This window comes from Coregonus lavaretus (assembly GCF_964263955.1).
Source record: "Coregonus lavaretus genome assembly, chromosome: 36".
NCBI lineage: Eukaryota > Metazoa > Chordata > Actinopteri > Salmoniformes > Salmonidae > Coregonus > Coregonus lavaretus.
The window spans coordinates 23,887,979-23,914,922 of NC_140023.1; the positions used below are offsets into that span (position 1 = coordinate 23,887,979).

Consider the following 26,944-nt stretch of genomic DNA (forward strand, 5'->3'; position numbering starts at 1 on the left):
TAAATACTGGGGAGGCTTCAACAGCAGTGTCTTTAGTTCTCTTACACTCAATTACATTCTGCACCAGCACGATGCCGAGACATTCTATATCATCAAATTGACAATAGAGAATACAGTGTTTACCTATTTTTTTGTTTTCACTGGAAGGTCACAAAGTTGGAATGCAGTGTCACATTGTTTTCGGATAAGTTTGGATATGCAATGCCTTGAGTATGAATTCAGTAGTGCTTAGTACCTACCCTCATAAGAGTACCTTTAAATAATATAATTTTGTACGAAGATGGCAAACGTCAACAGATAGGTCCAAACCATCCTAATGCCAAAAGGCTCAGATCAATGTCAGACAGGCGATAACATTACCTCCAGTACAATCCTTGCCTACAGTAAGAGGTGTGTAAAGGGCTGATTGGCTGAGTGTAGAGTATGTGTCATAATCCTGCTTCTTGGTCTGAAGTGTAAACAGTCACTACTGCTCGATTCAATTAGCCCATCAAACCCTACTCAATAAACCATGGACTTTTCCTTTTTTACACTTAAGTTAACACTCAGTGTTTTGATACGTTTTAACACTAAGGCCATACAAAATCTATTAAATGTTTAACGGATATTTAAAAAAATAAAAATAATTAAGAGGCGAGCAAGCCGAACAAAAAAATAAGTAGCCCCTTTTATTAAAGACATGCTCCGGAACTTTGGCGACCACCAAGTATTTTCTTTTAAACCTCCCACTTTGGGCTGGATGAGTCAATGTGTAGTTCATACATGCATAATCTATGAGCAGAATTACTGTCTTACTTCAATTCGCCATGAAATCCCTATTTTTCTTGAAACTGTGCTACACCATTTTCCCCACGTGGGCTAGCCCCCTAGCAATTTGAGTTCAACAAATTAACTTCAGCCCCTCGCCATATGAATGACAGTTAGCAAGATGCACCCACAGCAGAGCGAGTGACGTAGTAGGACATTTTCAGGGACCACTTTTGGCTTGTGAGTGCTACTTTCAGAATTACTGGCTAAAAAGTATTAAAGTGCTGGATAATGCCTTTAAAATACTAAAGCAACCTTAGTTTTACATTTACATTTTAGTCATTTAGCAGACGCTCTTATCCAGAGCGACTTACAGTTAATGCATGTATTTTTTTAAATATATTTTTTTCATACTGGCCCCCCGTGGGAAACATCCCACATCCCTGCCAGCCAAACCCTCCCCTACCTTGGACGACGCTGGACCAATTGTGCACCGCCCATGGGTCTCCGGTCGCTGCCGGCTGCGACAGAGCCTGGACTCGAACCAGGATCTCTAGTGGCACAGCTAGTGCCTTAGACCACTGCGCCACTCGGGAGACCATAGTTCAACACCTAGCGAACTAATCAAGTGATTTTAGCCTAATGGGGAGGGGGGGGGGGGCAAAAATAGGCATAGTTCAGCAATAATCCGACAGGAAGTTGTGCATCATCTCATTTTGGAATCTTGAGGATTTTTTTTTTTTTTTTTTTTTTTTTTTTTAATCTAAACATGCCATTTTTCAGTACGACTTGATCTTACGTTTAAAAAAAAAAAATTTTAAGAGAAGTGAAGAGGGGCATCCGTTAAACATTTAATTACATTTGTATGGCCTTAGTGTTGAAATGCAAATCGAGCTTGATGGTGGTTCCATGTACACACAATCGCTTCAGAAGCTGTCGGTGTTTTTCCCATGTTATATGTGTGCGAAAGTGCACAGGTCTATTGTATACACTATTGTGAAAACGTGTCCACCTTGGGAAAACGGTCAGGCAGGAGCGGATCACTCTACAGCAACTGATTCAGAGGTTAGTCTATCTATCATTATGGGACAGCCATGGGGTTAGCTAAAATGCAAGTCAAATGTCAGATATTTATGTAGTCGGGTATAGTACTTCACTCCCCAATCATTTTCTGTTGGGGAAACTGGTGTAAACTCAAATCAAAGCATACCAAACATATAAAACTGTATAAGCTGCATCAATACAGTGTTTGTAAAGAAATCAAATCAAAATGATGATATAAAGGGGGTCAATCCCCTTCTCTTCATTTTTTTTGCTCTATACCCACAATACATTTTTAAATGGCTAGGATGGGACATCACTGTAACAAGACCCTATCTTTTGGACCCTACTTCTTTTTGGAGATTTTCCCCGCTTTCCTCTTGGGCTCGTAGGGTGTCCGTAGGATGCTCGGCGTCTCCTCCATAACGCGCACCAGCAGGTTATCAATGTAGTCTTCCAGTTCACGGATATGCGCGTCCTTCTTTTTCACCACCTCCTTCTGCTTGATGAGCTCATGCACCACCTCATCGAAAGATAGGTTGCTATAGGAAGCCACGCTCATCTGCTTTGTCTCCTGCGGGTGCGAACCACAGACATTATGAGGAGTTCAACATTGATAGCACCATTTACAAAAAGTATATTACTCCAAACGCGTCTTGAGATACGAGACAATTACCGAGACAGTTGTTTTCGATGAGGAATAGAAAAATAAAGCTAAATATAAATTAGCGCTAAAGCAAGATGGAAGGTGGGCTAGGCCAGGGAATCCCTCCTATTATGGCAGACAGACTAACTGCCTAATTAAAGGTGTTAGAAAAATGCATGGTGAATGCATTATACCCTGGTGGCAATCAGGACTAATTGAGAGCCTGTGACTCCACAGGTTTGTTAGCACTGTCAATGCCATTGTATTTCATTTCAGGTGTTTGATCTGCCCAAGTCACAATAGTGTTAATAAGAAAATCATAGATGGCTCGAACAATCAGGAATCCTATGGCAAGGAATGTGATGTTTTAGTATCTGTTTCTAGAAAATAAAAAGCTTTCAACCCCCATTCCCTCTTTAAATCTTAAAGCACATATCCTCCTCCCAAACCAGCCTAGACAGAGACCTTGACCAGCTGGTAGACAAAAGCATCACATTCAAATTAAACCATGCAGAAAACAGTAATTAAGACAAAAAATGTGGAAGCTGACTGGAAACGACAGAGCGCATATTTACGGAATTCACGGAACAAAAGGTCATACTAATGAACACGAAAAGAAAGATGCAACCAAACTATTTTGGAGGAATTTGTTCTTTAGAGGACCGGGTGCATCACAGTCTGTGCCGATCCCATTACGGGGGGGACAAGAGGAGCTGTAATCTTTTTTTAATGAGGTACCACATTATCGCTTCAACAATGGACATCGTCCCCCAGGCAGATACAGTCATCAACCTGTTTTAAATACCTCACTTAGTCTCCTTCCCCGTGCCCAAACCAAGCTGCCATCGCTGTGCGGTGTCTACGATGTGAAGAAGACCAAGTGCCGGACCACAGTTACTGTATCTCTTCCAAGTATGAGAAACAAATAAACTAAAATGTGAGGGTCCCATCCATAGAGTCTATGTCCAAACAAAAGAAGACTAAGGCGGGGATCACACTAAACATGCCAGCACTTTTATTTCCACTGTTTTCAATGGTATGTGGACATGCTAGGTGTGCTGCGCTCCTTCATCGTAGGTACGCTTCAAGTTATTTTGCTGTAGTTTTCTGGGCAGCCAAAGTTGAAAGTAGCTAAGTAATGTGCCTCACGTTTTTAATCAGAGAAAAACAGGTGGTGTGATTGGGGGTTTAGCAACTGCTTACTGTGGAAGTGAAAATGCTTTTGGAGACAAAGTTAAATTATACTGAGAAATAGGCCTTTTGCACTTCCAGAGAAATTGAAGAGCTGACAAGTCATGAAGACAACCAATTCCGCTGAGAGACTTTCCAAACATAAATCAAGTTACCAGCTCAGTTTCATTATACTGTACGAGCAATTGTGTCCGTTACACACATGCCAAAGAGCCCCAGACATTATATAAAGCTACAGCCAGGAGCTGTAGTGGCTGGTGACAGAGGCCTGGAAATGACCATCAACTACCAAAGTACTGACAATTATTCCGCAATCAGTAGTGAGGAGGAGATAAGGCGAGCACACTTGGCATTCTTACTGCTTCTAATGAGCCCTGCTTTGAGTATTTAAAAGATCCGTCCTTAAATCTTTCACTATCCTCCCCTCCTCCCTCACTGACTGGTTAATTAGCTAGGGCCTGAAAGCAGAGGAAATGGAACTGCCAGTTCATTTCTGCTAGTGCAGTGTACGGAGGGGCACATGTGGTTAAGACAACTCCTCAACGAGAGGTGAGGAAATCCATTATCTGCATCCGCTTCTCATTTCAACATCACTTCGGACGCTGTTCTCTTACCATGTTAATACTAATTCTGCAGTGTAATGGCCAGCAACTACTAGAATTAAGCACCATGAGAGCGTTCTTTCTTATTTTTTTCTTTTTCTTTGGGGGGGGGGGGGGGCAGAAAGTGACAAAACTAAGGTGGCAAATAACCCGCCCTCATCAAACCAATGACAACTTCATACAGATTTGTCCTGAATAAAAAAAAAAAGTGTTCCAATTACGGTACCAGTACTTCACCTGACCTTAGAGACCGAAACATCACACTGTTTCAAATGATGAGCCGATCAGAGATGATGACCAGTGTTTTCAGCTGTTCATTAGTTTAATGACACTCATAGTGAAGTGTCAAAGACGGAACAGACATCAGCTCAGAGACCAACATCACCAGCTGCAATGTCAAGTGAGATCGGGGAGAGCTACTCAATTAAAAGTTGGTGTTCTGAACCTCAGAGCAAGTTCCCCAAAAAACTAGGCCTATGCTTTTCTTCTTCTTGTTTTCCCCCCCCCCCTTCATTTTCTTTGAGATTAGTTCACAAAAAAGTGTGTAAATTATGATCTCTTACATGTTTCTTGCCGTGGTTCTCGCTTGCCTTTCGGATGTCTTCATTAGTGGTGGGATTTTTATCACTGCAAAACATCCATGCACACTGAATTACAAAATCAGCAAATACATCAAATCATATTTACCTGTGGCTGAGTGTTATAATACCAATAACCTGCCCACCATTGTTTAAACCACCAAGTATCATCTGCCTTAAACCTAAATGACCACAGAGGTAGTGTATGATGGCCGCTGTTAAAAGCTGCATTATGTAACTTTTTGGGGGACCCTACCAAATTCACATAGAAATGTGAGTTACAGATCTGCATTCTTATTGAAAGCAAGTCTAACAAGCAGTAGAGCTGTTCTATGTGGACTATTTCTATCTCTAGCGTTTCTTATTAGATAAGGCCAGGTAGTCCCTACCCGTTTCAGTTCCTTTTCTTCCGTTTGGTGCTTAATGAACATGACCCTGGCTTGGACACCAAACATGGTGGTGTGGACGTGAAAAGCGTTACCTTGCTTTGTAGTGTGAGAGGAAGGGGTTGGTTGGTTGGGTGTCGCCCTGAGAGTCGCTGCTGAAGGGGTTGGTTGTGCGCAGGTCTCCAGAGCTGCCCGAACACCCCCCGTTGTGGGCCTTGCGTCCCTCCTTCTTCCCGGTCACACGTTCCAGCAGGCTGACCTTCTCCTTCTTCTCCTTCTTCTCCCCTCGGTCCCACAGCTGGCCCTTCTCCCCCTCCAAAGGGTTGCGGTTGCGTGGGAGGGTGGCGTACTTCTGCGGCAGGCTGTCGCTGATATCAGTAAAAGGGTCACTGTGCGCCTCGTTGTCCTGGTAGCCTGGCACCTCGCCCTGGGAGCGCCTGTGAGGGGCAGCACCACTCCCTTTCTCTGTCAAACACAAACAATATACCTGAAATATTCATGGAAAATATTCTAAATCACAGGCAAAAAAAAGATCGGTCCTTAGGGGTACTCATCCGATACATGTGGGCTAATACAAGAAAATACTAAAATAGGCCTAATACTAGAGGAAGCTGCTGTCCTTACCCAGCTGCCCGATGGAGTTCATAGAGTCCAGCTTGGGCCGGAAGTGGGTGCCAATGAGGTCGGACATGGAGTGGGCTGCAGAGAGCGTATGGGAGCCGGCCAGTAAGGGTCTCTTGACCTTGGGCTCTGGCTGGGGCTGATGGTCCGGAGCACTGGGCCGGCGAAGGGTCTCCGAGTCACACATGGCGGAGCGGGGCAGGATGGCTGAGGAGGTGTCGGAGAAACCACCGTCGTGCTTGCGGCCCTTCATCTTGTCCTTGAGTTTGGTGAAGGGCGAGCGGGGCTTGTCCTTTATGGAGAGGTCAAACATGCTGGCTGTCATGTTGTTCCTCACGAACTGGATGCCGACCTGGATCTTCCCTCTCTCCTTCCTCTTCTTCCCTGGCCTGGAGTCCAAGGAGTACCAGCTGAAAGAAGGGAAGACGGATAATTATTAGCCATCTGTAAATTGTGTATGTGGCACATTAAAATGAATACAGGAATATAAGATTCAAAGAAAACATCAGGTGCCATTGTTGGGTGCTAAAACAAAGCCACGTTTTTATTCTGAATTAATTTAGGTTTGTCATGGCAACAGTGGTGGATACGTATCCATCCTTTTTTAAATGAATACATTTTAAACATGTTTTCCAATATTGGTGTAAGTGGTTTAAAAATCGGTAGAAAATATAGGCCTATTATTTAATGCATCTAAATTCTAGGCTTTGCCATATTTTCATCAAGGTGATATGCTGCATCCATTTGGAGGTGAAAACTATCATTAAAAGGTACAATACAGAAATCTGAGAGTACATAACGGAGTTGAGCTGCTTCATTTTGAAAACATTAGTAGAGTGGAGACCAAAAACTGTCTCAGTGTCTGACACGTTTCCCTGTGGAACAGCAACAACCCTTATGTATTCAATAAATGACTAGGGTAAAATGTCTGCGGTGGAACTCACCAATTTCACTCCAAATAAATCCACAGGCCACGTAATTTGAAGCTTTTCGCCTCCCTGAGAATGCATATTATACGAGGGATAAACATAATTCCCTGCAAACTGTAATCTCGAAAAGAATGTTGAATAATATGGTTCGTCGAGGCCATTCTGCTCCTGTTTGTTTAACCTCTTTGCTTCGCCTGCTGGAAGTAATACGATTGATGCCTTTGCTGTGAGAAAAAGGGGTGACATTTGCACAAATCTGACCTTTGTTCAGAACTGCTATGACAAGCAATTGGGAAATTCTAAAGGCAATGGTGCAGGACAACCATGCAACTCATACATGCTAATGAGAGTGATGGCTTCTCCATAGCCTAGGCCTAGCTTATACAAACCAAGGGTTTGTTGATTGCAGAACTGTAGAACTAGGAACAAACCTCACTCAAAATACAAAGTCAACATTTAAACCACCTCTCAAACAGCATAGGTGTTCTGGCAAATTCCACAATTCCTCAACGAGCACAACCTCTGTCTGTTCAAGCTTTAGTCTACTTCTGTCATGGGAAAAGTGGACAGAACGTGGACAGGGATGATATTTTTGGCCCTAAACTGTGCTCGGACTGAGTGGCCAAAGAACCGCCGTGGCATGGGCCTCTCTTGGTCTAGCCAAGCCTAATTCCCATAGTAGTGGGCTCTGTCCTCTGAAGCATGATCTAGGAGCCACACAGCATGCTGCTGAGAGGGGGCCAGCCCTGTACTTCACATGGGTGTCAAGGCCAAGATAAACCTCCCTCTGCCTGGAACCACAATACTCCCACTCTACCCAGACCGCTGGGAAACTCCTCACAATCAACAAACACAGGTGTGCGATAATTAGGGTCTGCCTACTCCGATGTCAAGATGGACTCTCCTCCCCATGTGTCTGCTTGAAAACACAGCGAATGTACACAGCTGGCTAGCAAACTGGAACTGCTCTAGTATATGGTAGCACAAGAGTAGCCTTAGGCCTCTGGCTCATTCTATGCGAGTCAGTTGTGTGGATGACTAAATTCCAGTACATTGACATCTCCACATCAGCTCTGGACTTGAATAACTGCAAACCCTGGAGGTGCATCAGCTCTGGCACCTTAAATAAATACAACCATCAACAGTTGATGATGACATATCGCAATCCTCCCCAACTAGCGGGTAAAGAGGAAGTGTGGTAATGTGTTTGCATGATGAAATGTACTGATGGCTAATTGACACCAGATCCTCCTAACTATGTTCCTGTTCCTCGGAGCAGAATGTAGGCTTAGGCTACTCATCATGTAGGCCTAGCTAACTACAACACGTTGTGCAATGGTAATTCTACACAGCCAAAATAACTTTATGTAGCGCCCTGGATTGGGTGGAGCTGGTGTAGTGGTTTTCTCCATACATTCACACCACTGGAAAAACTATTATAATTCGAATCAGAATTAGTAACAAGACATGTCTGGCCAGCTCCACCACATTCAGTTAGCATTGGCTAATACCCAAAGGAACACACCACAATATTCTGCCGATGCCATGTCAGTAAATGCCAGTTTACCATCTCAATTCCTGTATAAGGCAAGAATAAGCAAGGACAGTATGGCCATTTGTTAATTGTGTGATTACTGGAATTGAGGTGGAACAGTTTGCTGTATTAGCACCTCTGCTGTGACAAGACCCAGAAATAATCTGATAGCCTGTTCACTGCTGTTCTCGCTGGACTAGTTCACCAACTACAAAGACTACACCCAAGTCAACTCAATTACACATCTTTCAACGAACACAATGGCGTAACCTATGTCACAACAAGACAGATGTACTGGCAACTTCTGTTTGGGGCCCAAACTTTGGGCCTAGCCTAAAGTGGAGAAATGGAGGTGGTTTTGAATATAAGAATCTTTATTCATACAATTATGCCCGCATGAAAACGTGTGGAAAGCTGACCACAGCGACACCATGGTGATTAGGGTCAGAACTCAAGACATGACCCCACCAGACCACATGCTCTCTGTGTGTAACAATTTTTTCCAAACCATCAGGTGATTTAGGCTAGTCTACCCTACTCTCTGAATCATAATCTGAAATATGAACATGTTCCATGGTATTTCTGCAGGTTAGCCACATGACATGAACAAGATAGTTCCGTAAATCCACCCTCCTTCCTACTCTTTGCTGTTCCTGAAACATCAAAATACAGAACTAGGAAACCAAAGGCCTAGCATTGTTCAATGTGACTAGGGAAGCTTTGTGGTCTGTGTGTTTGTGCGTGTGGAGAGCAGAGCAGAAGACACATTTCCTATTTAACAGTTATAAAGTTGTACTGTACTCAGGGTATCTGCACGTTCGATTACATTTAATTTAAGACCTTTAATGCCACTTGGAATGCAATTTAATGCCAATTTTGAGGTCTGCGCACGCCACACACCTGCTAATATTTCCCTCCAGAAATGACCCCATGTTGGGAAAAAGTAGTATTTTCAGGGCTGGCTCCTTCACCAAAGGTTATAACCTACAATGCTCATATTATCAGGCAGGTGTGCTATTTTAGCAACGTGCATTCTCCTGTAGCCTAACGGATATAGTAGCATAGTGGCTAGGCTATAGATGACTGAAGCATGGGGTTGCCCATCTGCATTTGTTTAGGCTACCCCAATGGGATAATCATTAGCTAGATCACAAACTCTAAGCATTTAGAATTTTGGCTTCGATACCAATACTAGCTATAATGATACTCAATACCATAACCAAATCGTAATTTCGTGATATGAAGCTTTTAAGTTGAATGTATTGGAAAATATCTACATTGGTCAGTCCAAAATTGCTTTTTAATTCTGTCATGGAAATAAATGTATTTCCTATTACCAAGTAATTTACGGTTTCCATGCCTAGACTGACATTTTGCAGTGCCAAGTAAGACATAAAAAAAGTTAGCTAGCTCATCTAAAATGGTGCACAGAGGTAGATAGCTCTAACATCTTGAAAGTGCACCTCAAGTATTATTTGATGTTCAATTGTTTCTTTTTTACCGCGGTGGCAACAATTAAGCAGCGGCACAATATAACAGAAACACTGTAGTCAGTTATGTCGCATTTAAGACTTTTGAAACATAATTTAAGACATTTTAAGACTTTTAAATCAGATAAATTCATTTAAGATTAAGACTTAAGGACCCGCGGACACCAGGTGTACTTTTGTTCTGAAACTTCCTTGAAAGGGAAAAATATTATTTAGTTTGATTAGTTGGTGATACTTACTCAGTTTTCCTTCGCTCTTTGTTATCAAAAATCTCATTGAGATTGATGGTACTCTGGCCCAGGAATTTATCCATCCCCACCAGGGACCTGTGCATCACAATAAGGCATAGTTCGTAGATTTCTGGATTTCCCTCCAGAAGCAGACCAGGCAGTTCAAAGGAGGCTTCTTCTCTCCACACTGGGTTGAGTGTTTTCTCTGCCACAGATGTTGAGTACTTCTCTTTGCCCAGCTGGATGATAGCGTAGGCGTCGTTGGTGCCATGCTTACCTTTAGCTTGTAGGTCAGTTGCTTGGAGAACAGTGGCTTGGACATGAGTTGGGAACCACGTTTGTGACTGCTTTGCTAGTGACATGATCAGCTCTGTTTATGTGTGGTTAGCCATTCAAATGTATGTGCAGGTGAATTTACCTTAGAAAGTGATGACAGAGCATGCAAATATTAACAACTTATTTCTAGGGCTTGATGCCCATGTTGATTGGTGATATGTAGGTGTAGATAACTTACAGTGCTTTTTGGTCATATATTTACATGTACAGCTAGTAGCACATCTCGAAAGTCAGCAGCTAACTAATTCCTGCAGTCCATCTTACACACTTGTCTTTGGTGATTAACGTTAACATATCACAAATGTCCAGGCCACTGTTAGGCAAGTCATCTGAGAGCAAAATGGGAGATAAGAGTTACACATAGTAAGAGGTTGTGCAGGTTGACTAGAAAACGTATCTACTACAGATGTGCTAGTTAGATAGCTAGCTATGATTGAAGCTAAGCAGGCTAGCTAATTTAGTTAACAAGCTAAACAGCTGACATCAATCACCATTTCCAGATTGGCTGAAGCTAGCTAAATAACTATACAGCAGGGCTCTCCAACCCTGTTCCTCGAGAGCTACCGTCCTTTAGGTTTTTGCTCAACCCTAATCTAGCACACCTAGTTAATTCTAATAATTAACTAACGTTAGCTGATTAATAACTTGGGTTGGAGCGAAAACCAACAGGAGGGTAGCTCTCTAGGAAAGGGGTTGGAGAACCCTGCTATACAGCAAAAAAAAAAAAAAAAAAAAATGTTCTTCAGTTCTGTTGCATTTGTCATATTGTGACACACACCCGGTTATTATTATACAATAATAACGTTGCAAAGTAGTAGCATTGATTACTAGACGTGAACAGCTGATGTTGGCAAGCTAGCTAAACAAGCTTGCTCACTACTGTACCTCGTTATTTTCTCCAAACTTGCGACATGTTGCCATCCTGTAAATCCATTCGATTGTTGTTGGACATATTTCACAAATAAGCAATTGGAAAATGACTTATCGGAGCCTCATTTCGTTATTTTACAGCCTGCTAGCTAGTTGTACCAGCCCAAACTAGCTAACTTCCTTGTTGGTCTACTACATCCGCTACAATTACAGGTGAAAGTTCAAGCTCCTCCTCTGTTGCTGTGGAAACTAAATGTTTCAGGAGCACGCGCCATATCTTTAACGTGTCAAACAAGTTGTGCCTGCCCTAGGTACACAGTAGGCTATACACAGACTTTGTTCATAGCCAGAAAAACGTCAAAACCATGGAAAAACCCTGTCTTTTCGAAAAAGCGGGTAAAATATGTCCATGTGATACCCATGTAGGCACAGTATATAGGCACTTGATTCAGTGATGCAGTTTTCTAAATTTGGAGAGTTTGTTCATGCTGAAAATGCAAAATGCATGCAAAATTGCTCTACAAATCAAATGTTTGGTTAGAGGGGTGAAGGCCAAGCATATAGTAAAGGCCAAGCATATAGTAATTGCAGTAATTAATTAAAACTAGAAAGTTAAGTATTTATGATTTACACCCCCAAATCTCTGCAATGTAAATATATTGTTGCTTTTGCTCCCCTAAAATTAAAGGAGAAGAGGAGGCCCTGGCCAATGGCATTCCATGGGGGCTCAAACACCTCCTCCCTCTCACCTGTGAGGTTTGTGGATGTCTGGGGGTTGGAGGTGGAGGGGAAAGAGGAAGCACTTGAAAGAGGTAAATCACATGAACATGGTAACTGCTTTGTCTCCTGAGTGGGTGCATGGAGGTGCTGATAAGAGAGTTCATTTGAATGAATATAGACATGCATGTCACCCCACTTGACAAGTACATCTTAACCAAACACACCTGCCTATGTTGGTTAAATCGTCCTGCCATGAACAGTGCAGTATGTACATACCACAATCCCAGGGATGGGGCTGGGCCATCCATCACAGGGAGATTATTACTCTTATCTAGAGTGCATCTCTAAATGAAATGCTATGGCTTAGTGAAATAGTAGGCTGTAGCCCTATAAAATGCGCTTCAGGCAGCTTTAAATAAGGAGGTACATTTTACATTTACATTGTGTCAAGTCTGACTGCAAACACCAGAAAACAGCAGGGGAACCATTGGAGTAAGATGGTGTCCAGAATGACAATGTGAGGGATAACGCATAGTAGGCCACTTGTTGAGTAAGAAAAGCTAGCAGAAGACCATACACTACAAACATATAGTATAATGTTACACACAGTATAAGAAATCAATGTTTCTGGGGACTTGGTGAAGATCTTCTTGGCTTGAAACTCAATAAATGTAGGCAAATAAACAACATTAATTACCAACCAGCTGCTTTCCCTGATCGATTATGTTCTATGTTCATGCTTGCTCCGAGTGTATTATATATATATATATATATATATATATATATATATATATGTATATATATATATATATATATAGTGCATATAGTGCATTCGGAAAGTATTCAGACCCCTTGACTTTTTCAAAATTTTGTTATGTTACAACCTTATTCTAACATTTATTAAATAGTTGTTTCCCCTCATCAATCTACACACAATACCCCATAATGACAAAGCAAAAACTGGTTTTGTTGTATATATAGAAAAAAAAATTGAAATATTACAGTTACATAAGTATTCAGATCCTTTACTCAGTACTTTGTTGAAGCACCTTTGGCAGCGATTACAGCATTGAGTCTTCTTGGGCATGATGCTACAAGCTTGGCACACCTGTATCTGGGGAGTTTCTCACATTCTTCTCTGCAGATCCTCTCAAGCTCTGTCAGGTTGGATGGGGAGCGTCGCTTCACAGCTATTTTAGGTCTCTCCAGATGTCACGATCGTCATACATAGAGGAGGACCAAGGCGCAGCGTTGAAGGTGAACATATCTTTTATTTACTGATCACACGATCAAAATAATAAACGATAACGTGACGTCTACAGTTTCACACAAACCGAAATGAACAAGAAACCACAAACACGACGTGAAAGACAGATAGTTAAATATGGCTCCCAATCAGAGACAACGAGCCAACAGCTGACACTCGTTACCTCTGATTGGGAGTCACTCAAACAAAGAAATACAATCACCTAGACCCACAACAAAACATAGAAACTAACACCCTGGCTCAACATACGAGAGTCCCCCGAGCCAGGGCGTGACAGTACCCCCCCCTAAAGGCGCGGACTCCGACCGCGCCAACGAAACACAACAGGGGAGGGACTGGGTGGGCACTCCGCCTAGGCGGCGGATCCGGCTCCAGTGGAACAGGCACGTGCCGTGCCGGACCGACGACGCACACCACTGGCTTGGTGTGGGGAACAGGCACGGGCCGTGCTGCACTGACGACGCACACCACTGGCTTGGTGTGGGGAGCAGGAGCGGGCCGGACAGGGCTGACGAAACGCCCCACAGACTTGGTGCTGGGAGCAGGAATGGGCCGGACCGGGCTGGCGACGCGCACCACCGACCTGGTGCGGAGAGCAGGAACGGGCAGAGCCGGGCTGACGAGACGCACCACAGGCTTGATGCGGGGAGCAGGAATGGGCCGGACTGGGCTGGCGACGCGCACCACAGACCTGGTGCGGGGAGCAGGAACGGGCAGAGCCGGGCTGACGAGACGCACCACAGGCTTGATGCGGGGAGCAGGAATGGGCCGGACTGGGCTGGCGACGCGCACCACAGACCTGGTGCGGGGAGCAGGAACGGGCAGAGCCGGGCTGACGAGACGCACCACAAACTTGATGCGGGGAGCAGGAATGGGCCGGACTGGGCTGGCGACGCGCACCGCAGGTTCGGTGCGGGGAGCAGGAATAGACCGGACCGTACTGGGGACACACACCACTGGCTCTACACCGGGATCTGGAACGGGCCGGACCGGACTGGCAACACACGCCAGTACCTCTCGCCGTGCCTCTACTTCCTCCATCCCCTCTTCGACCAGTGGCCCCCGTAACCCGGCGGCCTTCTCCGGCAACCCACTGGGCCGCTCTATCGCGGCCTCCTGCTGGTCCGACGTCGTGAGCCCCCCCCTAAAAATTTTCGGGGCGTCTCTCCTACCCGTGGACCAGGTCTCCATATCCCTCGCCAGCCTCTTGCCCTTCTGCCATAATGTCAAGCCCTTGTCTTCCTCCCTCGGCTTGACCCAGTCCAGGAGGCGAAGGAGATCTGTGAGGGATCTCCCTGGCGATGGCTCCTGGACACGCTGCTTGGTCCCATCTTGGTGGTTTCTTCTGTCACGATCGTCATACATAGAGGAGGACCAAGGCGCAGCGTTGAAGGTGAACATATCTTTTATTTACTGATCACACGATCAAAATAATAAACGATAACGTGACGTCTACAGTTTCACACAAACCGAAATGAACAAGAAACCACAAACACGACGTGAAAGACAGATAGTTAAATATGGCTCCCAATCAGAGACAACGAGCCAACAGCTGACACTCGTTACCTCTGATTGGGAGTCACTCAAACAAAGAAATACAATCACCTAGACCCACAACAAAACATAGAAACTAACACCCTGGCTCAACATACGAGAGTCCCCCGAGCCAGGGCGTGACACCAGAGATGTTCGATCGGGTTCAAGTCCGGGCTCTGGCTGGGCCACTGAAGGACATTCAGAGACTTGTCCTTAAGCTACTCCTACATTTACATTTACATTTTTACATTTTAGTCATTTAGCAGACGCTCTTATCCAGAGCGACTTATTTTTTTCATACTTGCCCCCCGTGGGAATCAAACCCACAACCCTGGCGTTGCAAACGCCATGCTCTACCAACTGAGCTACATCCCTGCCGGCCATTCCCTCCCCTACCCTGGATGATGCTGGGCCAATTGTGCGCCGCCCCATGGGTCTCCCGGTCGCGGCCACCTACGACAGAACCTACATTGTCTTGGCTGTGTGCTTAGGGTTTTTGTCCTATTGGAAGGTGAACCTTCGCTCCAGTCTGAGGTCATGAGCGCTCTAGAGCAGGTTTTCATCAAGGATCTCTCTGTACTTTGCTCCGTTCATCTTTCCCATGATCCTGACTAGTCTCCCAGTCCCTGCCGCTGAAAAACATCCCCACAGCATGATGCTGCCACCACCATGCTTCACTGTAAGGATGGTGCCAGGTTTCCTCCAAACGTGACGCTTGGCATTCAGGCCAAAGAGTTCAATCTTGGTTTCATCAGACCAGAGAATCTTGTTTCTCATGGTCTGAGAGTCCTTTGGCAAATTCCAAGCGGGATGTCATGTGCCTTTTACTGAGGAGTGGCCACTCTACCATAAAGGCCTGATTGGTGGAGTGCTGCAGAGATGGTTGTCCTTCTGGAAGGTTCTCCCATCTCCACAGAGGAACTCTGGAGCTCTGTCAGAGTGACCATCGGGTTCTTGGTCACCTCCCTGACCATGGCCCTTCTCCCCTGATTGCTCAGTTTGGCCGGGCCGCCAGCTCTAGGAAGAGTCTTGGTGGTTCCAAACTTCTTCAATTTAAGAATGATGGAGGCCACTGTGTTCTTGGGGACCTTCAATGTTGCAGAAATGTTTTGGTACCCTTCCCCAGATCTGTGCCTCGACACAATCCTGTCTCGGCGCTCTACTGACTATTCCTTCGACCTCATGGCTTGGTTTTTGCTCTGACATGCACTGTCAACTGTGGGACCTTATATAGACAGGTGTGTGCCTTTCCAAATCATGTACAATTAATTTGAATTTACCACATGTGGACTCCAATCAAGTTGTAGGAACATTTTAAGGATGATCAATGGAAACAGGATGCGCCTGAGCTCAATTTCGAGTCTCATAGCAAAGGGTCTGAATAATTATGTAAATAAGGTATTTCTGTTTTTATAATTTTTCAAACATTTCAAAAAACCTGTTTTCGCTTTGTCATCATGGGGTATTGTGTGTAGATTGATGAGGGAGAAAAACAATTTAATCAATTTTAGAATGAATATATATATATATACTACCGGTCAAAAGTTAGAGAACACATACTCATTCTAGGGTTTTTCTGAATTTTTACTATTTCTTACATTGTAGAATAATAGTTAAGACATCAAAACTATGAAATAACACATATGGAATCATATAGTAGCCAAAAAAGTGTTAAACAAATCAAAATATATACAAATAGCCACCCTTTGCCTTGATGACAGCATTGCACACTCTTGGCAGTCTCTCAACCAGCTTCACCTGGAATGCTTTTCCAACAGTCTTGAAGGAGTTCCCACATATGCTGATCACTTGTTGGCTACTTTTCCTTCACTCTGCAGTCCGACTCATCCCAAACCATCTCAATTTGGTTGAAGTCGGGGAATTGTGGAGGCCAGGTCATCTGATGCAGCACTCCATCACTCTCCTTCTTGGTAAAATAGCCCTTACACAGCCTGGAGGTGTGTTGGGTCATTGTCCTGTTGAAAAACAAATGATAGTCCCACTAAGCCCAAACCAGATGGGATGGCTTATCGCTGCAGAATGCTGTGGTAGCCATGCCGGTTAAGTGTGCCTTGAATTCTAAATAAATCACAGACAGTGTCACCAGCAAAGCACTCCCACACCAGAACACCTCCTCCTCCATGCTTTAAGGTGGGAAATGCACATACAAATTTCCACCGGTCTAATGTCCATTGCTTGTGTTTCTTGTACCAAGCAAGTCTCTTCTTCTTATTGGTGTCATTTAGTAGTGGTTTCTTTGCAGCAATTCGACCATGGAGGCCTGATTCACACAGTCTCCTCTGAACAGTTGATGTTGAGATGTGTCTGTACTTGAACTCTGTGAAGCATTTATTTGGGCTGCAATCTGAGGTGCAATTAACTCTAATTATCCTCTGCAGCAGAGGTAACTCTGGGTCTTCCTTTCCTGTGTTGGTCCTCATGAGAGCCAGTTTCATCATAGCGCTTGATGGTTTTTGCGACTGCTCTTGAAGAAACTTTCAAAGTTCTTGACATTTTCCACATTGACTGACCTTCATGTCTTAAAGTAATGATGGACTTTCATTTCTATTTGCTTATTTGAGCTGTTCTTGCCATAATATGGACTTGGTCTTTTACCAAACAGGGCTATCTTCTGTATACCACCCCTACCTTGTCACAACACAACTGATTGACTCAAACGCATTAAGAAGGAAAGAAATTCCACAAATGTACTTTTAACAAGGCACACCTGTTAATTGAAATGCATTCCAGGTGACTACCTCATGAATGCCAAGAGTATGCAAAGCTGTCATCAAGGCAAAGGGTGGCTATTTGAAGAATCTAAAATATATTTGTTTAACACTTTTTTGATTACTACATGATTCCATATGTGATATGTCATAGTTTTGATGTCTTCACTATTATTCTACAATGTAGAAAATAGTAAAAATAATGGAAAACCCTTGAATGAGTAGGTGTTGTAAAACTTTCGACCGGTAGTGTGTACACACACACACACATATATATATATATATATATATATATATATATACTACCATTCAAAAGTTTGGGGTCACTTAGAAATTTCCTTGTTCTCTAAAGAAAAGCCATTTTCTTCTCCATTAAAATAACATCAAATTGATCAGAAATACAGTGTAGACATTGTTAATGTTGTAAATGGCTATTGTAGCTGGAAACGGCTGATTTTTTATGGAATATCTGCGTACAGAGGCCCAATATCAGCAACCATCAGTCCTGTGTTCCAATGGCACGTTGTGTTTGCTAATCCAAGTTTATCATTTTAAAAGGCTAATTGATCATTATAAAACCCTTTTGCAATTATGTTAGCACAGCTGAAAACTGTTGTGCTGATTAAAGAAGCAATAAAACTGGCCTTCTTGAGAAAAAGCCATATCTCAGACGCCCATCTTAATCTTTTCTTTTTATTGGCCAGTCTGAGATATGGCTTTTTCTTTGCAACTCTGCCTAGAAGGTCAGCATCCCGGAGTCGCCTCTTCACTGTTGACGTTGAGACTGTTTTTTTGCAGGTACTATTTAATGAAGCTGCCGGTTGAGGACCTGTGAGGTGTCTGTTTCTCAAACTAGACACTCTAATGTATTTGTGCACCGGGGCCTCCCACTCCTCTTTCTATTCTGGTTAGAGCCAGTTTGCGCTGTTCTGTGAAGGGAGTAGTACACAGCGTTGTACGAGATCTTCAGTTTCTTGGCAATTTCTCGCATGGAATAGCCTTCATTTCTCAGAACAAGTCTAGACTGACGAGTTTCAGAAGAAAGTTATTTGTTTCTGGCCATTTTGAGCCTGTAATCAAACCCACAATTGCTGATGCTCCAGATACTCAACTAGTCTCAAGAAGGCCAGTTTTATTGCTTCTTTAATCAGCACAACAGCTTTCAGCTGTGCTAACATTTTTGCAAAAGGGATTTCTAATGATCAATTAGCCTTTTAAAATGATAAACTTGGATTAGCAAACGCAACGTGCCATTGGAACACAGGACTGATGGTTGCTGATAATGGGCCTCTGTACACCTATGTAGATATTCCATAAAAAATCAGCCGTTTCCAGCTACAATAGCCATTTGCAACATTAACAATGTCTACACTGTATTTCTGATCAATTTGATGTTATTTTAATGGACAAAAAATGTGCTTTTCTTTCATAAAGAACAAGGACATTTCTAAGTGACCCCAACATTTTGAACGGTAGTGTGTATATATATATATATATATATATATATATATGCTGTATATATATAATATGCTGTATATATATTGTGTTGAGCTTTGTCAGTTTGTACTTAGTGAAACAGCATGATGTTGCATCCAATGGTATACGCTAGGGTCATGACACAGATCCTTAATTTGACAATTTGTCAAACACTTTCATGTATTACCCTATTAGAAAACAGTACCTCAATCTCTCCATCTTGTGTGGGACGTAAACATGAAAGGCATTGCATTCCAACATCACCTGTATCCTTTTATTATTTTCCCCTGATAGAGTAAAAACTGGCATATATAAAAAAACAAAAAAAACATCAAGTCATAAATTAAAGAACAGTAACGTATGGCCTCAGTCTATACTTTCCAGGGGAACAACGCTGAAGCACTATAAACTGTCCAACATGTAAAGGGAACCTATATTGCATGGCAGCCAGGTCCACATGTTGAGCCATATTAGGCATCCCCTTTAAAGGCCACAGTCTACCAAGGGTCTCTCGCCACGGTCAGGCAGATGGTTCTGGTTTAGCCTCCTTTCTTCAACACTATATAGGTTGTATTACATTTATTAAACACTTTAAAAAAATCTCTGGCTGCAAGGTTGTCCATCTGTTGTGGGCAACACAATATACTATGAAGGAAGTATGAAGACCGGTGGGGAGAGGGGAAATCGTTGTGATGTCAGTGCTGCTCTTAATGTGGTGCAGGTCTAAGTTCGGGATGGGATGATTGATTTAAAAGGGCCCGCTTTTAGCTGAGCGAACATTTAGATCACAGATGAAAATTTAATACAAAAAAGAAGGAGAAAGACACACAAATCACCCCTAGCTTTACTCTCTGGAATGTTTTTGCGCACAGGTTTGATATATAGTGGTGCAGATGTGCGACTGGCCGTGACGGAGAGAGCTAAAAGAGTTGCTAAACCAGGGGAATGTGTCAGCCTGGTGGCTCCCAAAAAGGCCTTTTCTTAATAACCCCTGATTCAATAGTGTTTATCGGGGAAGCATCCCTATCCTATTCACCCTAAAATTCACCTTTGGTGTGGTGGCAGAAATCAGTGCAATAAAGGCCAACACAATGATGCTGATGCACATAGAGTTGCTTTGGCCATGCACAACAACAACAAAAATATATAAAATCCCATGAAAGGCTGAATAGGTCCACTGTCATGTTGTATTTTCCCATGTGCGAACACACACACACATTAAACAGCTATTCAACAATTTCAAAAATGCATCAAAAACATTATTTAATACATGTGGGAAACTGACAAATGTTAGGTCTAGTTGAAGGAAGAATAAGGAAAGAAGAGTTATAGGACGAGTTATATATCCTCAATTCTTTCCGAATTTACATAACCCTGTGTTGAATAATTTGCAAATCATTAATTATATGTGAATGTTTTAAAATAATATTCAATTTTTCCATATCAATATTGAAATGGTGCATCTTGACGGTATTGTTCATACCTCTTGTCAAATGCCGTCCAATGTGTTCCTGGGGGTATCATCAGCAAGGGTATGACAAACAAATTGAATAGATTACAGTAATTAAAAGAGTTGATTCCACTAATAGCATGACCAATGCAAGCAATTATGGGTGCAAATGCATGCAATTAAGAGGAATGAGACGCACCATCTTTCCAACATTTGATGTGGCAGTAATTTCACTGGTTGCTTTAGTCAGAGAGGAAGAGGCAAAGCGAGAGGTTTTACTCCACCCAAAACGTTGGTCAACAAAACATTTAATTGCCAATTTTCTACATGAGGCTTATTTGATCTAAAATATGTTTCGTAATGGTTAGGTTGTTACGAATGCACTGGTATAAGGGGATGCATGTGGCATTTCGGCAACTTTAAATTGGAGTTGTGCCTGTTGTCATTGAGAGGACTCATAACCCGTTTTAACATGAGGGCTTCCACCATTTTAAAGTAGTCAACTGGGTGGGGATTCCTATGAGTTGGGAGCAATCAGCCAATGATGAAGAAGAATATTGACTACTTTAAAATGGAGATAGCCTCAGTGGCACTGCCCATGTTGTCACAGACGCTATAATGGCACAGACACAATGATGAGTCCTCTGTCTATCTCTATGGCCTGTTGTTCATATGCGTATCTGCCCTCTCATTGGCTAGAATGGTCCCACCTGATCTCGCCTCCTCCCGCCTGCCTTACATCTTTGAGGACATGTATTTCCATTGTTAGAGCAGTCAAACGACTATCTTGTCAATATAATTGACAATATTTGCTTTAGTTCCGTTTCTAACACAGCAAATCCATAATCAAATCAAATTGTATTTATTTGCCACATACGCCGAAAACAACAGGTGTAGACCTTACAGTGAAATGCTTACAAGCCCTTAACCAACAATGTAGTTTTAAGAAAAATAAGTGTTACGTAAAAAATAGATAAGTAAAAAATAACAAATAAATAATAAATAATTAAAGAGCAGCAGTAAAATAAAATAACAGTAGGGAGGCTATATACCACCAGTTAGTCGAGGTAACTGAGGTAATATGTACATGTGGATAGAGTTAAAGTGACTATGCATAGATAATAAACAGAGTAGCAGCAGCGTAAAAGAGGGGGTGGGGTGGGGTGGGTGGGAACAATGCAAATAGTCCGGGTAAACATGATTAGCTGTTCAGGAAGGAGTCTTATGTCTTGGGGGTAGAAGCTGTTAAGAAGCCTTTTGGACCTAGACTTGGCGCTCCGGTACCGCTTGCCGTGCGGAAGCAGAGAGAACAGTCTATGACTAGGGTTGCTGGAGTCTTTGACAATTTTTAGGGCCTTCCGCTGAAACCGCCTGTTATAGAGGTCCTGGATGGCAGGAAGCTTGGCCCCAGTGATGTACTGGGCCGTACGCACTACCCTCTGAAGTGCCTTGCGGTCAGAGGCCGAGCAGTTGGCATACCAGGTGGTGATGCAACCAGTTGTATAACTTTTTGAGGATCTGAGGACCCATGCCAAATCTTTTCAGTCTCCTGAGGGGGAATAGGCTTTGTCGTGCCCTCTTCATGACTGTCTTGGTGTGTTCGGACCATGATAGTTTGTTAGTGATGTGGACACCAAGGAACTTGAAGCTCTCAACCTGTTCCACTACAGCCCTGTCGTTAAGAATGGGGGCGTGCTCAGTCCTCTTTTTTTTCCTGTAGTCCACAATCATCTCCTTTGTCTTGATCACGTTGAAGGTGAGGTTGTTATCCTGGCACCACACGGCCAGGTCTCTGACCTCCTCCCTATAGGCTGTCTCATCGTTGGCGGTGATCAGTCCTACCACTGTTGTGTGTCGTCGGCAAACTTAATGATGGTGTTGGAGTCATGCCTGGCCATGCAGTCATTGGTGAACACGGAGTACAGGAGGGGACTGAGCACGCACCCCTGAGGGGCCCCCGTGTTGAGGATCAGCGTGGCAGATGTGTTGTTACCTACCCTTACCACCTGCGGGCTGTCCGTCAGGAAGTCCAGGATCTAGTTGCAGAGGGAGGTGTTTAGTCCCAGGGTCCTTAGCTTAGTGATGAGCTTTGAGGGCACTATGGTGTTGAACGCTGAGCTGTAGTCAATGAATAGCATTCTCACGTAGGTGTTCCTCTTGTCCAGGTGGGAAAGGGCAGTGTGGAGTGCAATAGAGATTGCATCATCTGTGGATCTGTTGGGGCGGTATGCAAATTGGAGTGTGTCTAGGGTTTCTGGGATAATGGTGTTGATGTGAGCCATGACCAGCCTTTCAAAGCACTTCATGGCTACAGACGTGAGTGCTTCGGGTCGGTAGTCATTTAGGCAGGTTATCTTAGTGTTCTTGGGCACAGGGACTATGGTGGTCTGCTTGAAACATGTTGGTATTACAGACTCAGTCAGGGACATTTTGAAAATGTCAGTGAAGACACTTGCCAGTTGGTCAGCGAATGCTCGGAGTACATGTCCTGGTAATCCGTCTGGCCCTGTGGTCTTGTGAATGTTGACCTGCTTAAAAGTCTTACATCGGCTACGGAGAGCGTGATCACATAGTCATCCGGAACAGCTGGTGCTCTCATGCATGCTTCAGTGTTGCTTGCCTCGAAGCGAGCATAGAAGTGATTTAGCTCGTCTGGTAGGCTTGTGTCACTGGGCAGCTCGCGGCTGTGCTTCTCTTTGTAGTCTGTAATAGTTTGCAAGCCCTGCCACATCCGACGAGCATGGGAGCCGGTGTAGTACGATTCAATCTTAGTCCTGTATTGACTCTTTGCCTGTTTGATGGTTCGTCTGAGGGCAAAGCAGGATTTCTTATAAGCTTCCGGGTTAGAGTCCCGCTCCTTGAAAGCGGCAGCTCTACCCTTTAGCTCAGTGCGGATGTTGCCTGTAATCCATGGCTGGGGTACGTACGTACGGTCACTGTGGGGTGACATCATTGATGCACTTATTGATGAAGCCAGTGACTGATGTGGTGTACTCCTCAATGCCATCGGAAGAATCCCGGAACATATTCCAGTCTGTGCTAGCAAAACAGTCCTGTAGCTTAGCATCTGCATCATCTGACCACTTCCTTATTAACCGAGTCACTGGTGCTTCCTGCTTTATTTTTTGCTTATAAGCAGGAATCAGGAGGGTAGAATGATGGTCAGATTTGCCAAATGAAGGGCAAGGGAGAGCTTTGTACGCGTCTCTGTGTGTGGAGTAAAGGTGGTCTAGAGTTTTTTGGGGTTGGGGATGGGCATAAACTGCGAGCTAAGGCTCCGAACATCGCGGGTTCAATCCCAGAGCTAGGCACTTGTTTTGTCATTTTCTTTTTTTGTTTTAACCCTAACCCAAACCTTAACCCTAACCAGTTGGAATTATATTTGTGATATGCCTAAATTTAACCCTAAATTTAACAAAAGTCTCAGGATTAATGCCTAAATTTAACATTGAGGTTTGCGCAGTTTGACTGACAGCTATAGTAACAGATAGCAACACACTCCATAATCTACAGACGGCACCACACTCCGTAATTAAAAGGCAACATGCCATAATCTCTGTTGCCTGCAGTTACTACAAATGTCTCGATTTGCCTTAGAGGTTGCTGTAACAAGGTGAGTAGGACGGCGCCAGGCGCAGGAGGTGTGATCTAATTTTGTGAAGAAGCGTGGCCCATGCATTGATTAGATCAAAGAGGAAATGAGTAGAGGATAACTATAGCGAATCAAATCAAATCAAATCAATTTTTATTTGCCACATGCGCCGAATACAACAGGTGTAGACATTACAGTGAAATGCTTACTTACAAGCCCTTAACCAACAATGCAAAGTAAAACAAATTAAAAAAGTGTTAAGCAAAAAAAATAAAAGCAAATAACTAAAGAGCAGCAGTAAAATAAAATAATAGTAGGGAGGCTATATACAGGGGGGTACCGGTGCAGAGTCAATGTGCGGGGGCACCGGCTAGAATTGTAATTTTATTAAGTGCACGGTAATCAATGCAAGGGCGCAGACCCCCATCTTTCTTCTTCATGAAAAAGAAACTTGAGGAGGCGGGTGAAGTGGAGGGATGTATGAACCATATCCTCCGTTTCAGCCTGCGACAGGGGATATACATGACTCCTGGGCGGCACAGCGTCTAACCGGAGGTTTATTGCGTAATCCCCCGAGCGATGGGGTGGTAATTTGGTCGCCTGCGTTTTGGAAAACGCCAAATCGAGGTATTCGGGGGGAATGCGCACGGTGGAGGCATTGTCTGGACTTTCTACCATGGTCGCACCAACGGAAACAGCTTGACACCTACCCTGACACTCTCGCGACCACCCCGTGAGAGCCCTCTGCGGCCATGAAAAGGGGGGGGTTGTGTAGTGCTAGCCAGGGAAGGCCCAACACAACAGGGAACTCAAGGGACTCAATAATATGAAACGTGATTTGCTCATTATAGGTCTCCTGCGTAATCATAGTGACTGGTGCTGTAACCTCCCTAACAAAACCTAACCCTAATGGTCGATTGTCAAGTGCTTTGACGGGCAATGGAATAGACAAGGAACCAAAGTAATACATAGACTATGAGCTAAAGACCTGTCCATAAAGTTCCCAGCGGCGCCTGAATCTACCAGCGCCTTACACTGGGGAACTACCGTGTAATCAGGGAAGTTGACATGGATGGTTGAATGCGCAGCAGAGGGCTCTGAACGAGTGTGGGTTTGTGCTACCAGGGGTGACGCGAGAGTGCCCTGCCTGCCTCCTCCAGAACCAGAAGAACTCTGACAACATCGTGGCAGAATGTCCTCTTCTGCCACAAGAGTGACACTGGATCTGTTGTCCTCCATTCTCCCGGAACGCTGCACCACCCAGCTTCATCGGAAAGTGAGCCGGGGTGAGGGGGGGGGGTGAAACGGGCAGGCCCCTTCCAGGATGTCCTATCGAAGCCAGCAGGTTGTCCAACCGGATGGCCATGTCCACCAGTTGGTCGAAGGTCAGAGTGGTATCCCGGCAGGCTAGCTCCCTTCGGACGTCCTCACACAGGCTGCATCAGAAATGGTCAATGAGGGACCGCTCGTTCCACCCGGACCCAGCCGCTAGGGTTCTAAACTCCAGGGCAAAGTCTTGCGCGGTCCTCGTCCCCTACCTCAGATGGAACAGACGCTCGACCGCCTCTCTTCCTTCGGGGGGATGATCAAAGACTGCACGGAAGAGGCGAGCGAACTCTCCGTAGCTGTCCAACGCGTCTCCTCCTTCACTCCAGACCACGTTGGCCCACTCCAGGGCTTTCCCCGAGAGGCAGGAGACGAGGGCGGACACCTTCTCCCGATCCGATGGAGCAGGGCTGATGTTGTTGAAGTAGAGGTCCAGCTGCAGGAGGAAACCCTGGCAGCGGGCAGCTGTCCAGTCGTATTCCCTCGGTAGAGACAGGTGAATACCTCTGGTTGCTGGTGTGTGGGTGGCTGGATCCGGTCGCTCAGCTGGTTCCGCAGGGTCGGATCCTCTCTTCTCCAGGCGCTGGACGGCCTGGAGAACCCGATCCATCGCTTCGCCCAAGCTGGCTAACATGGTGGAATGCTCCCGGACCCGCTCAATGACTCCAGGCATATTCCCCGCTCCTGCAGACTCCATGCAGTTTGGGTTTGTTATTCTGTAACAAGATGAGTAGGACAGAGCCAGGCGCAGGAGGTGTGAATCAAATAATATGGTGTATTTGGCCAATACAGCAGTCCGCAGCGATGCGTAAACCAAATACAGTGCGACTTAAATACGTACTGGGAAAACAAAACACATGGGTGAATATCCCAGCGATAAAAGAAACATAATGCTCAAAATGAGCTAACGACACCTCCACATGGAAACAATAACACACAAAGACATGGGGAGCAGAGGGAATACTTATACAGAGACTGGTGAGGGGATATGAACCAGGTGTGTGTGAAAAACAAGACAAAATAAATGGAATGATGAAAAGAGGAGCGGCATTGGCTAGAAGGCCGGTGACAACGAACGCCAAAGCTTGCCCGAACAAGGAGATGAGGCAGTTGCATTGATCATTTGTTATACTGTAATAACTGCACTTCACTTCTATATACTTTAAATATCTTAGCATCCATTTAGGCTAGTTGTAAAGAGAGATATGTAAAGATATTAGAGATAAAGGATTATGTCAACAAATTACACAAGTTACAATATCAATGTAAAGTGTATTTCTGAGTTCTTTGTAACAGAAAGGTGTCTGAACATCATTAATGTACTTGTACATATGGTCAGGCCTGCCAATCTGGTTGAAAGAGAATATCAATTACATGTTCCTGGTCTGGAGGTCTGGATGATTGCTTAATGTACAATTAATGTAATGTGCTTTTTGTTCTCTTGTCACCTTACTGACAGCGTTACTTGCTGTCTTATTGTGGGATATCTTACACAGTCAGTCTGAAAATGGCGATCTGCTGAACTGTACCATTGCATATCTGAGTTGGGCAGAATGTCTCCAGTTCTATAGGCTGCCATGTGTTAAGCAGCCACGATGCCTAGAGATTGACAGAGCTCTGAGGTCATGTCTTGTGGGGGCAGGAACA

At 44.2% G+C, this 26,944-nt stretch overlaps 1 protein-coding gene across 3 annotated transcripts; it reads right to left on the reverse strand.

Annotated features, from left to right (window-relative positions):
- Positions 1 to 626: 626 nt before the first annotated feature.
- On the reverse strand, positions 627 to 11,452 carry LOC311110913 (rab11 family-interacting protein 2-like). Of its 3 annotated transcripts, XM_084153545.1 has the most exons (8): positions 11,217 to 11,392; positions 10,510 to 10,660; positions 10,273 to 10,413; positions 10,005 to 10,091; positions 5,816 to 6,222; positions 5,287 to 5,656; positions 4,791 to 4,854; positions 627 to 2,362 (listed from the first exon to the last, which is right to left on the reverse strand). In XM_084153545.1, the coding sequence occupies exons 4-8, from the start codon at positions 10,076 to 10,078 to the stop codon at positions 2,135 to 2,137; spliced, it is 1,143 nt and encodes a 380-aa protein (XP_084009671.1). In that variant the 5' UTR covers positions 10,079 to 10,091; positions 10,273 to 10,413; positions 10,510 to 10,660; positions 11,217 to 11,392; the 3' UTR covers positions 627 to 2,134. The 3 variants fall into 3 exon arrangements, with proteins under 3 accessions (XP_084009671.1, XP_084009670.1, XP_084009669.1); XM_084153544.1 differs by having other exon boundaries at positions 10,005 to 10,413; positions 11,217 to 11,452; XM_084153543.1 differs by having other exon boundaries at positions 10,005 to 10,660; positions 11,217 to 11,410.
- Between the last annotated feature and the right edge of the window lie 15,492 nt (positions 11,453 to 26,944).

Coding starts and splice junctions, on each gene's coding strand:
- LOC311110913 (XM_084153544.1), bottom strand. CDS start 10,357: ATGTCACTAGCAAAGCAGTCACAAACGTGGTTCCCAACTCATGTCCAA. Junction 6,223..10,004: donor AAAGAGCGAAGGAAAACTGA/GTAAGTATCACC, acceptor CCCTTCTTTCAG/CTGGTACTCCTTGGACTCCA. Junction 2,363..4,790: donor AGAACCACGGCAAGAAACAT/GTAAGAGATCAT, acceptor TCGCACCCGCAG/GAGACAAAGCAGATGAGCGT.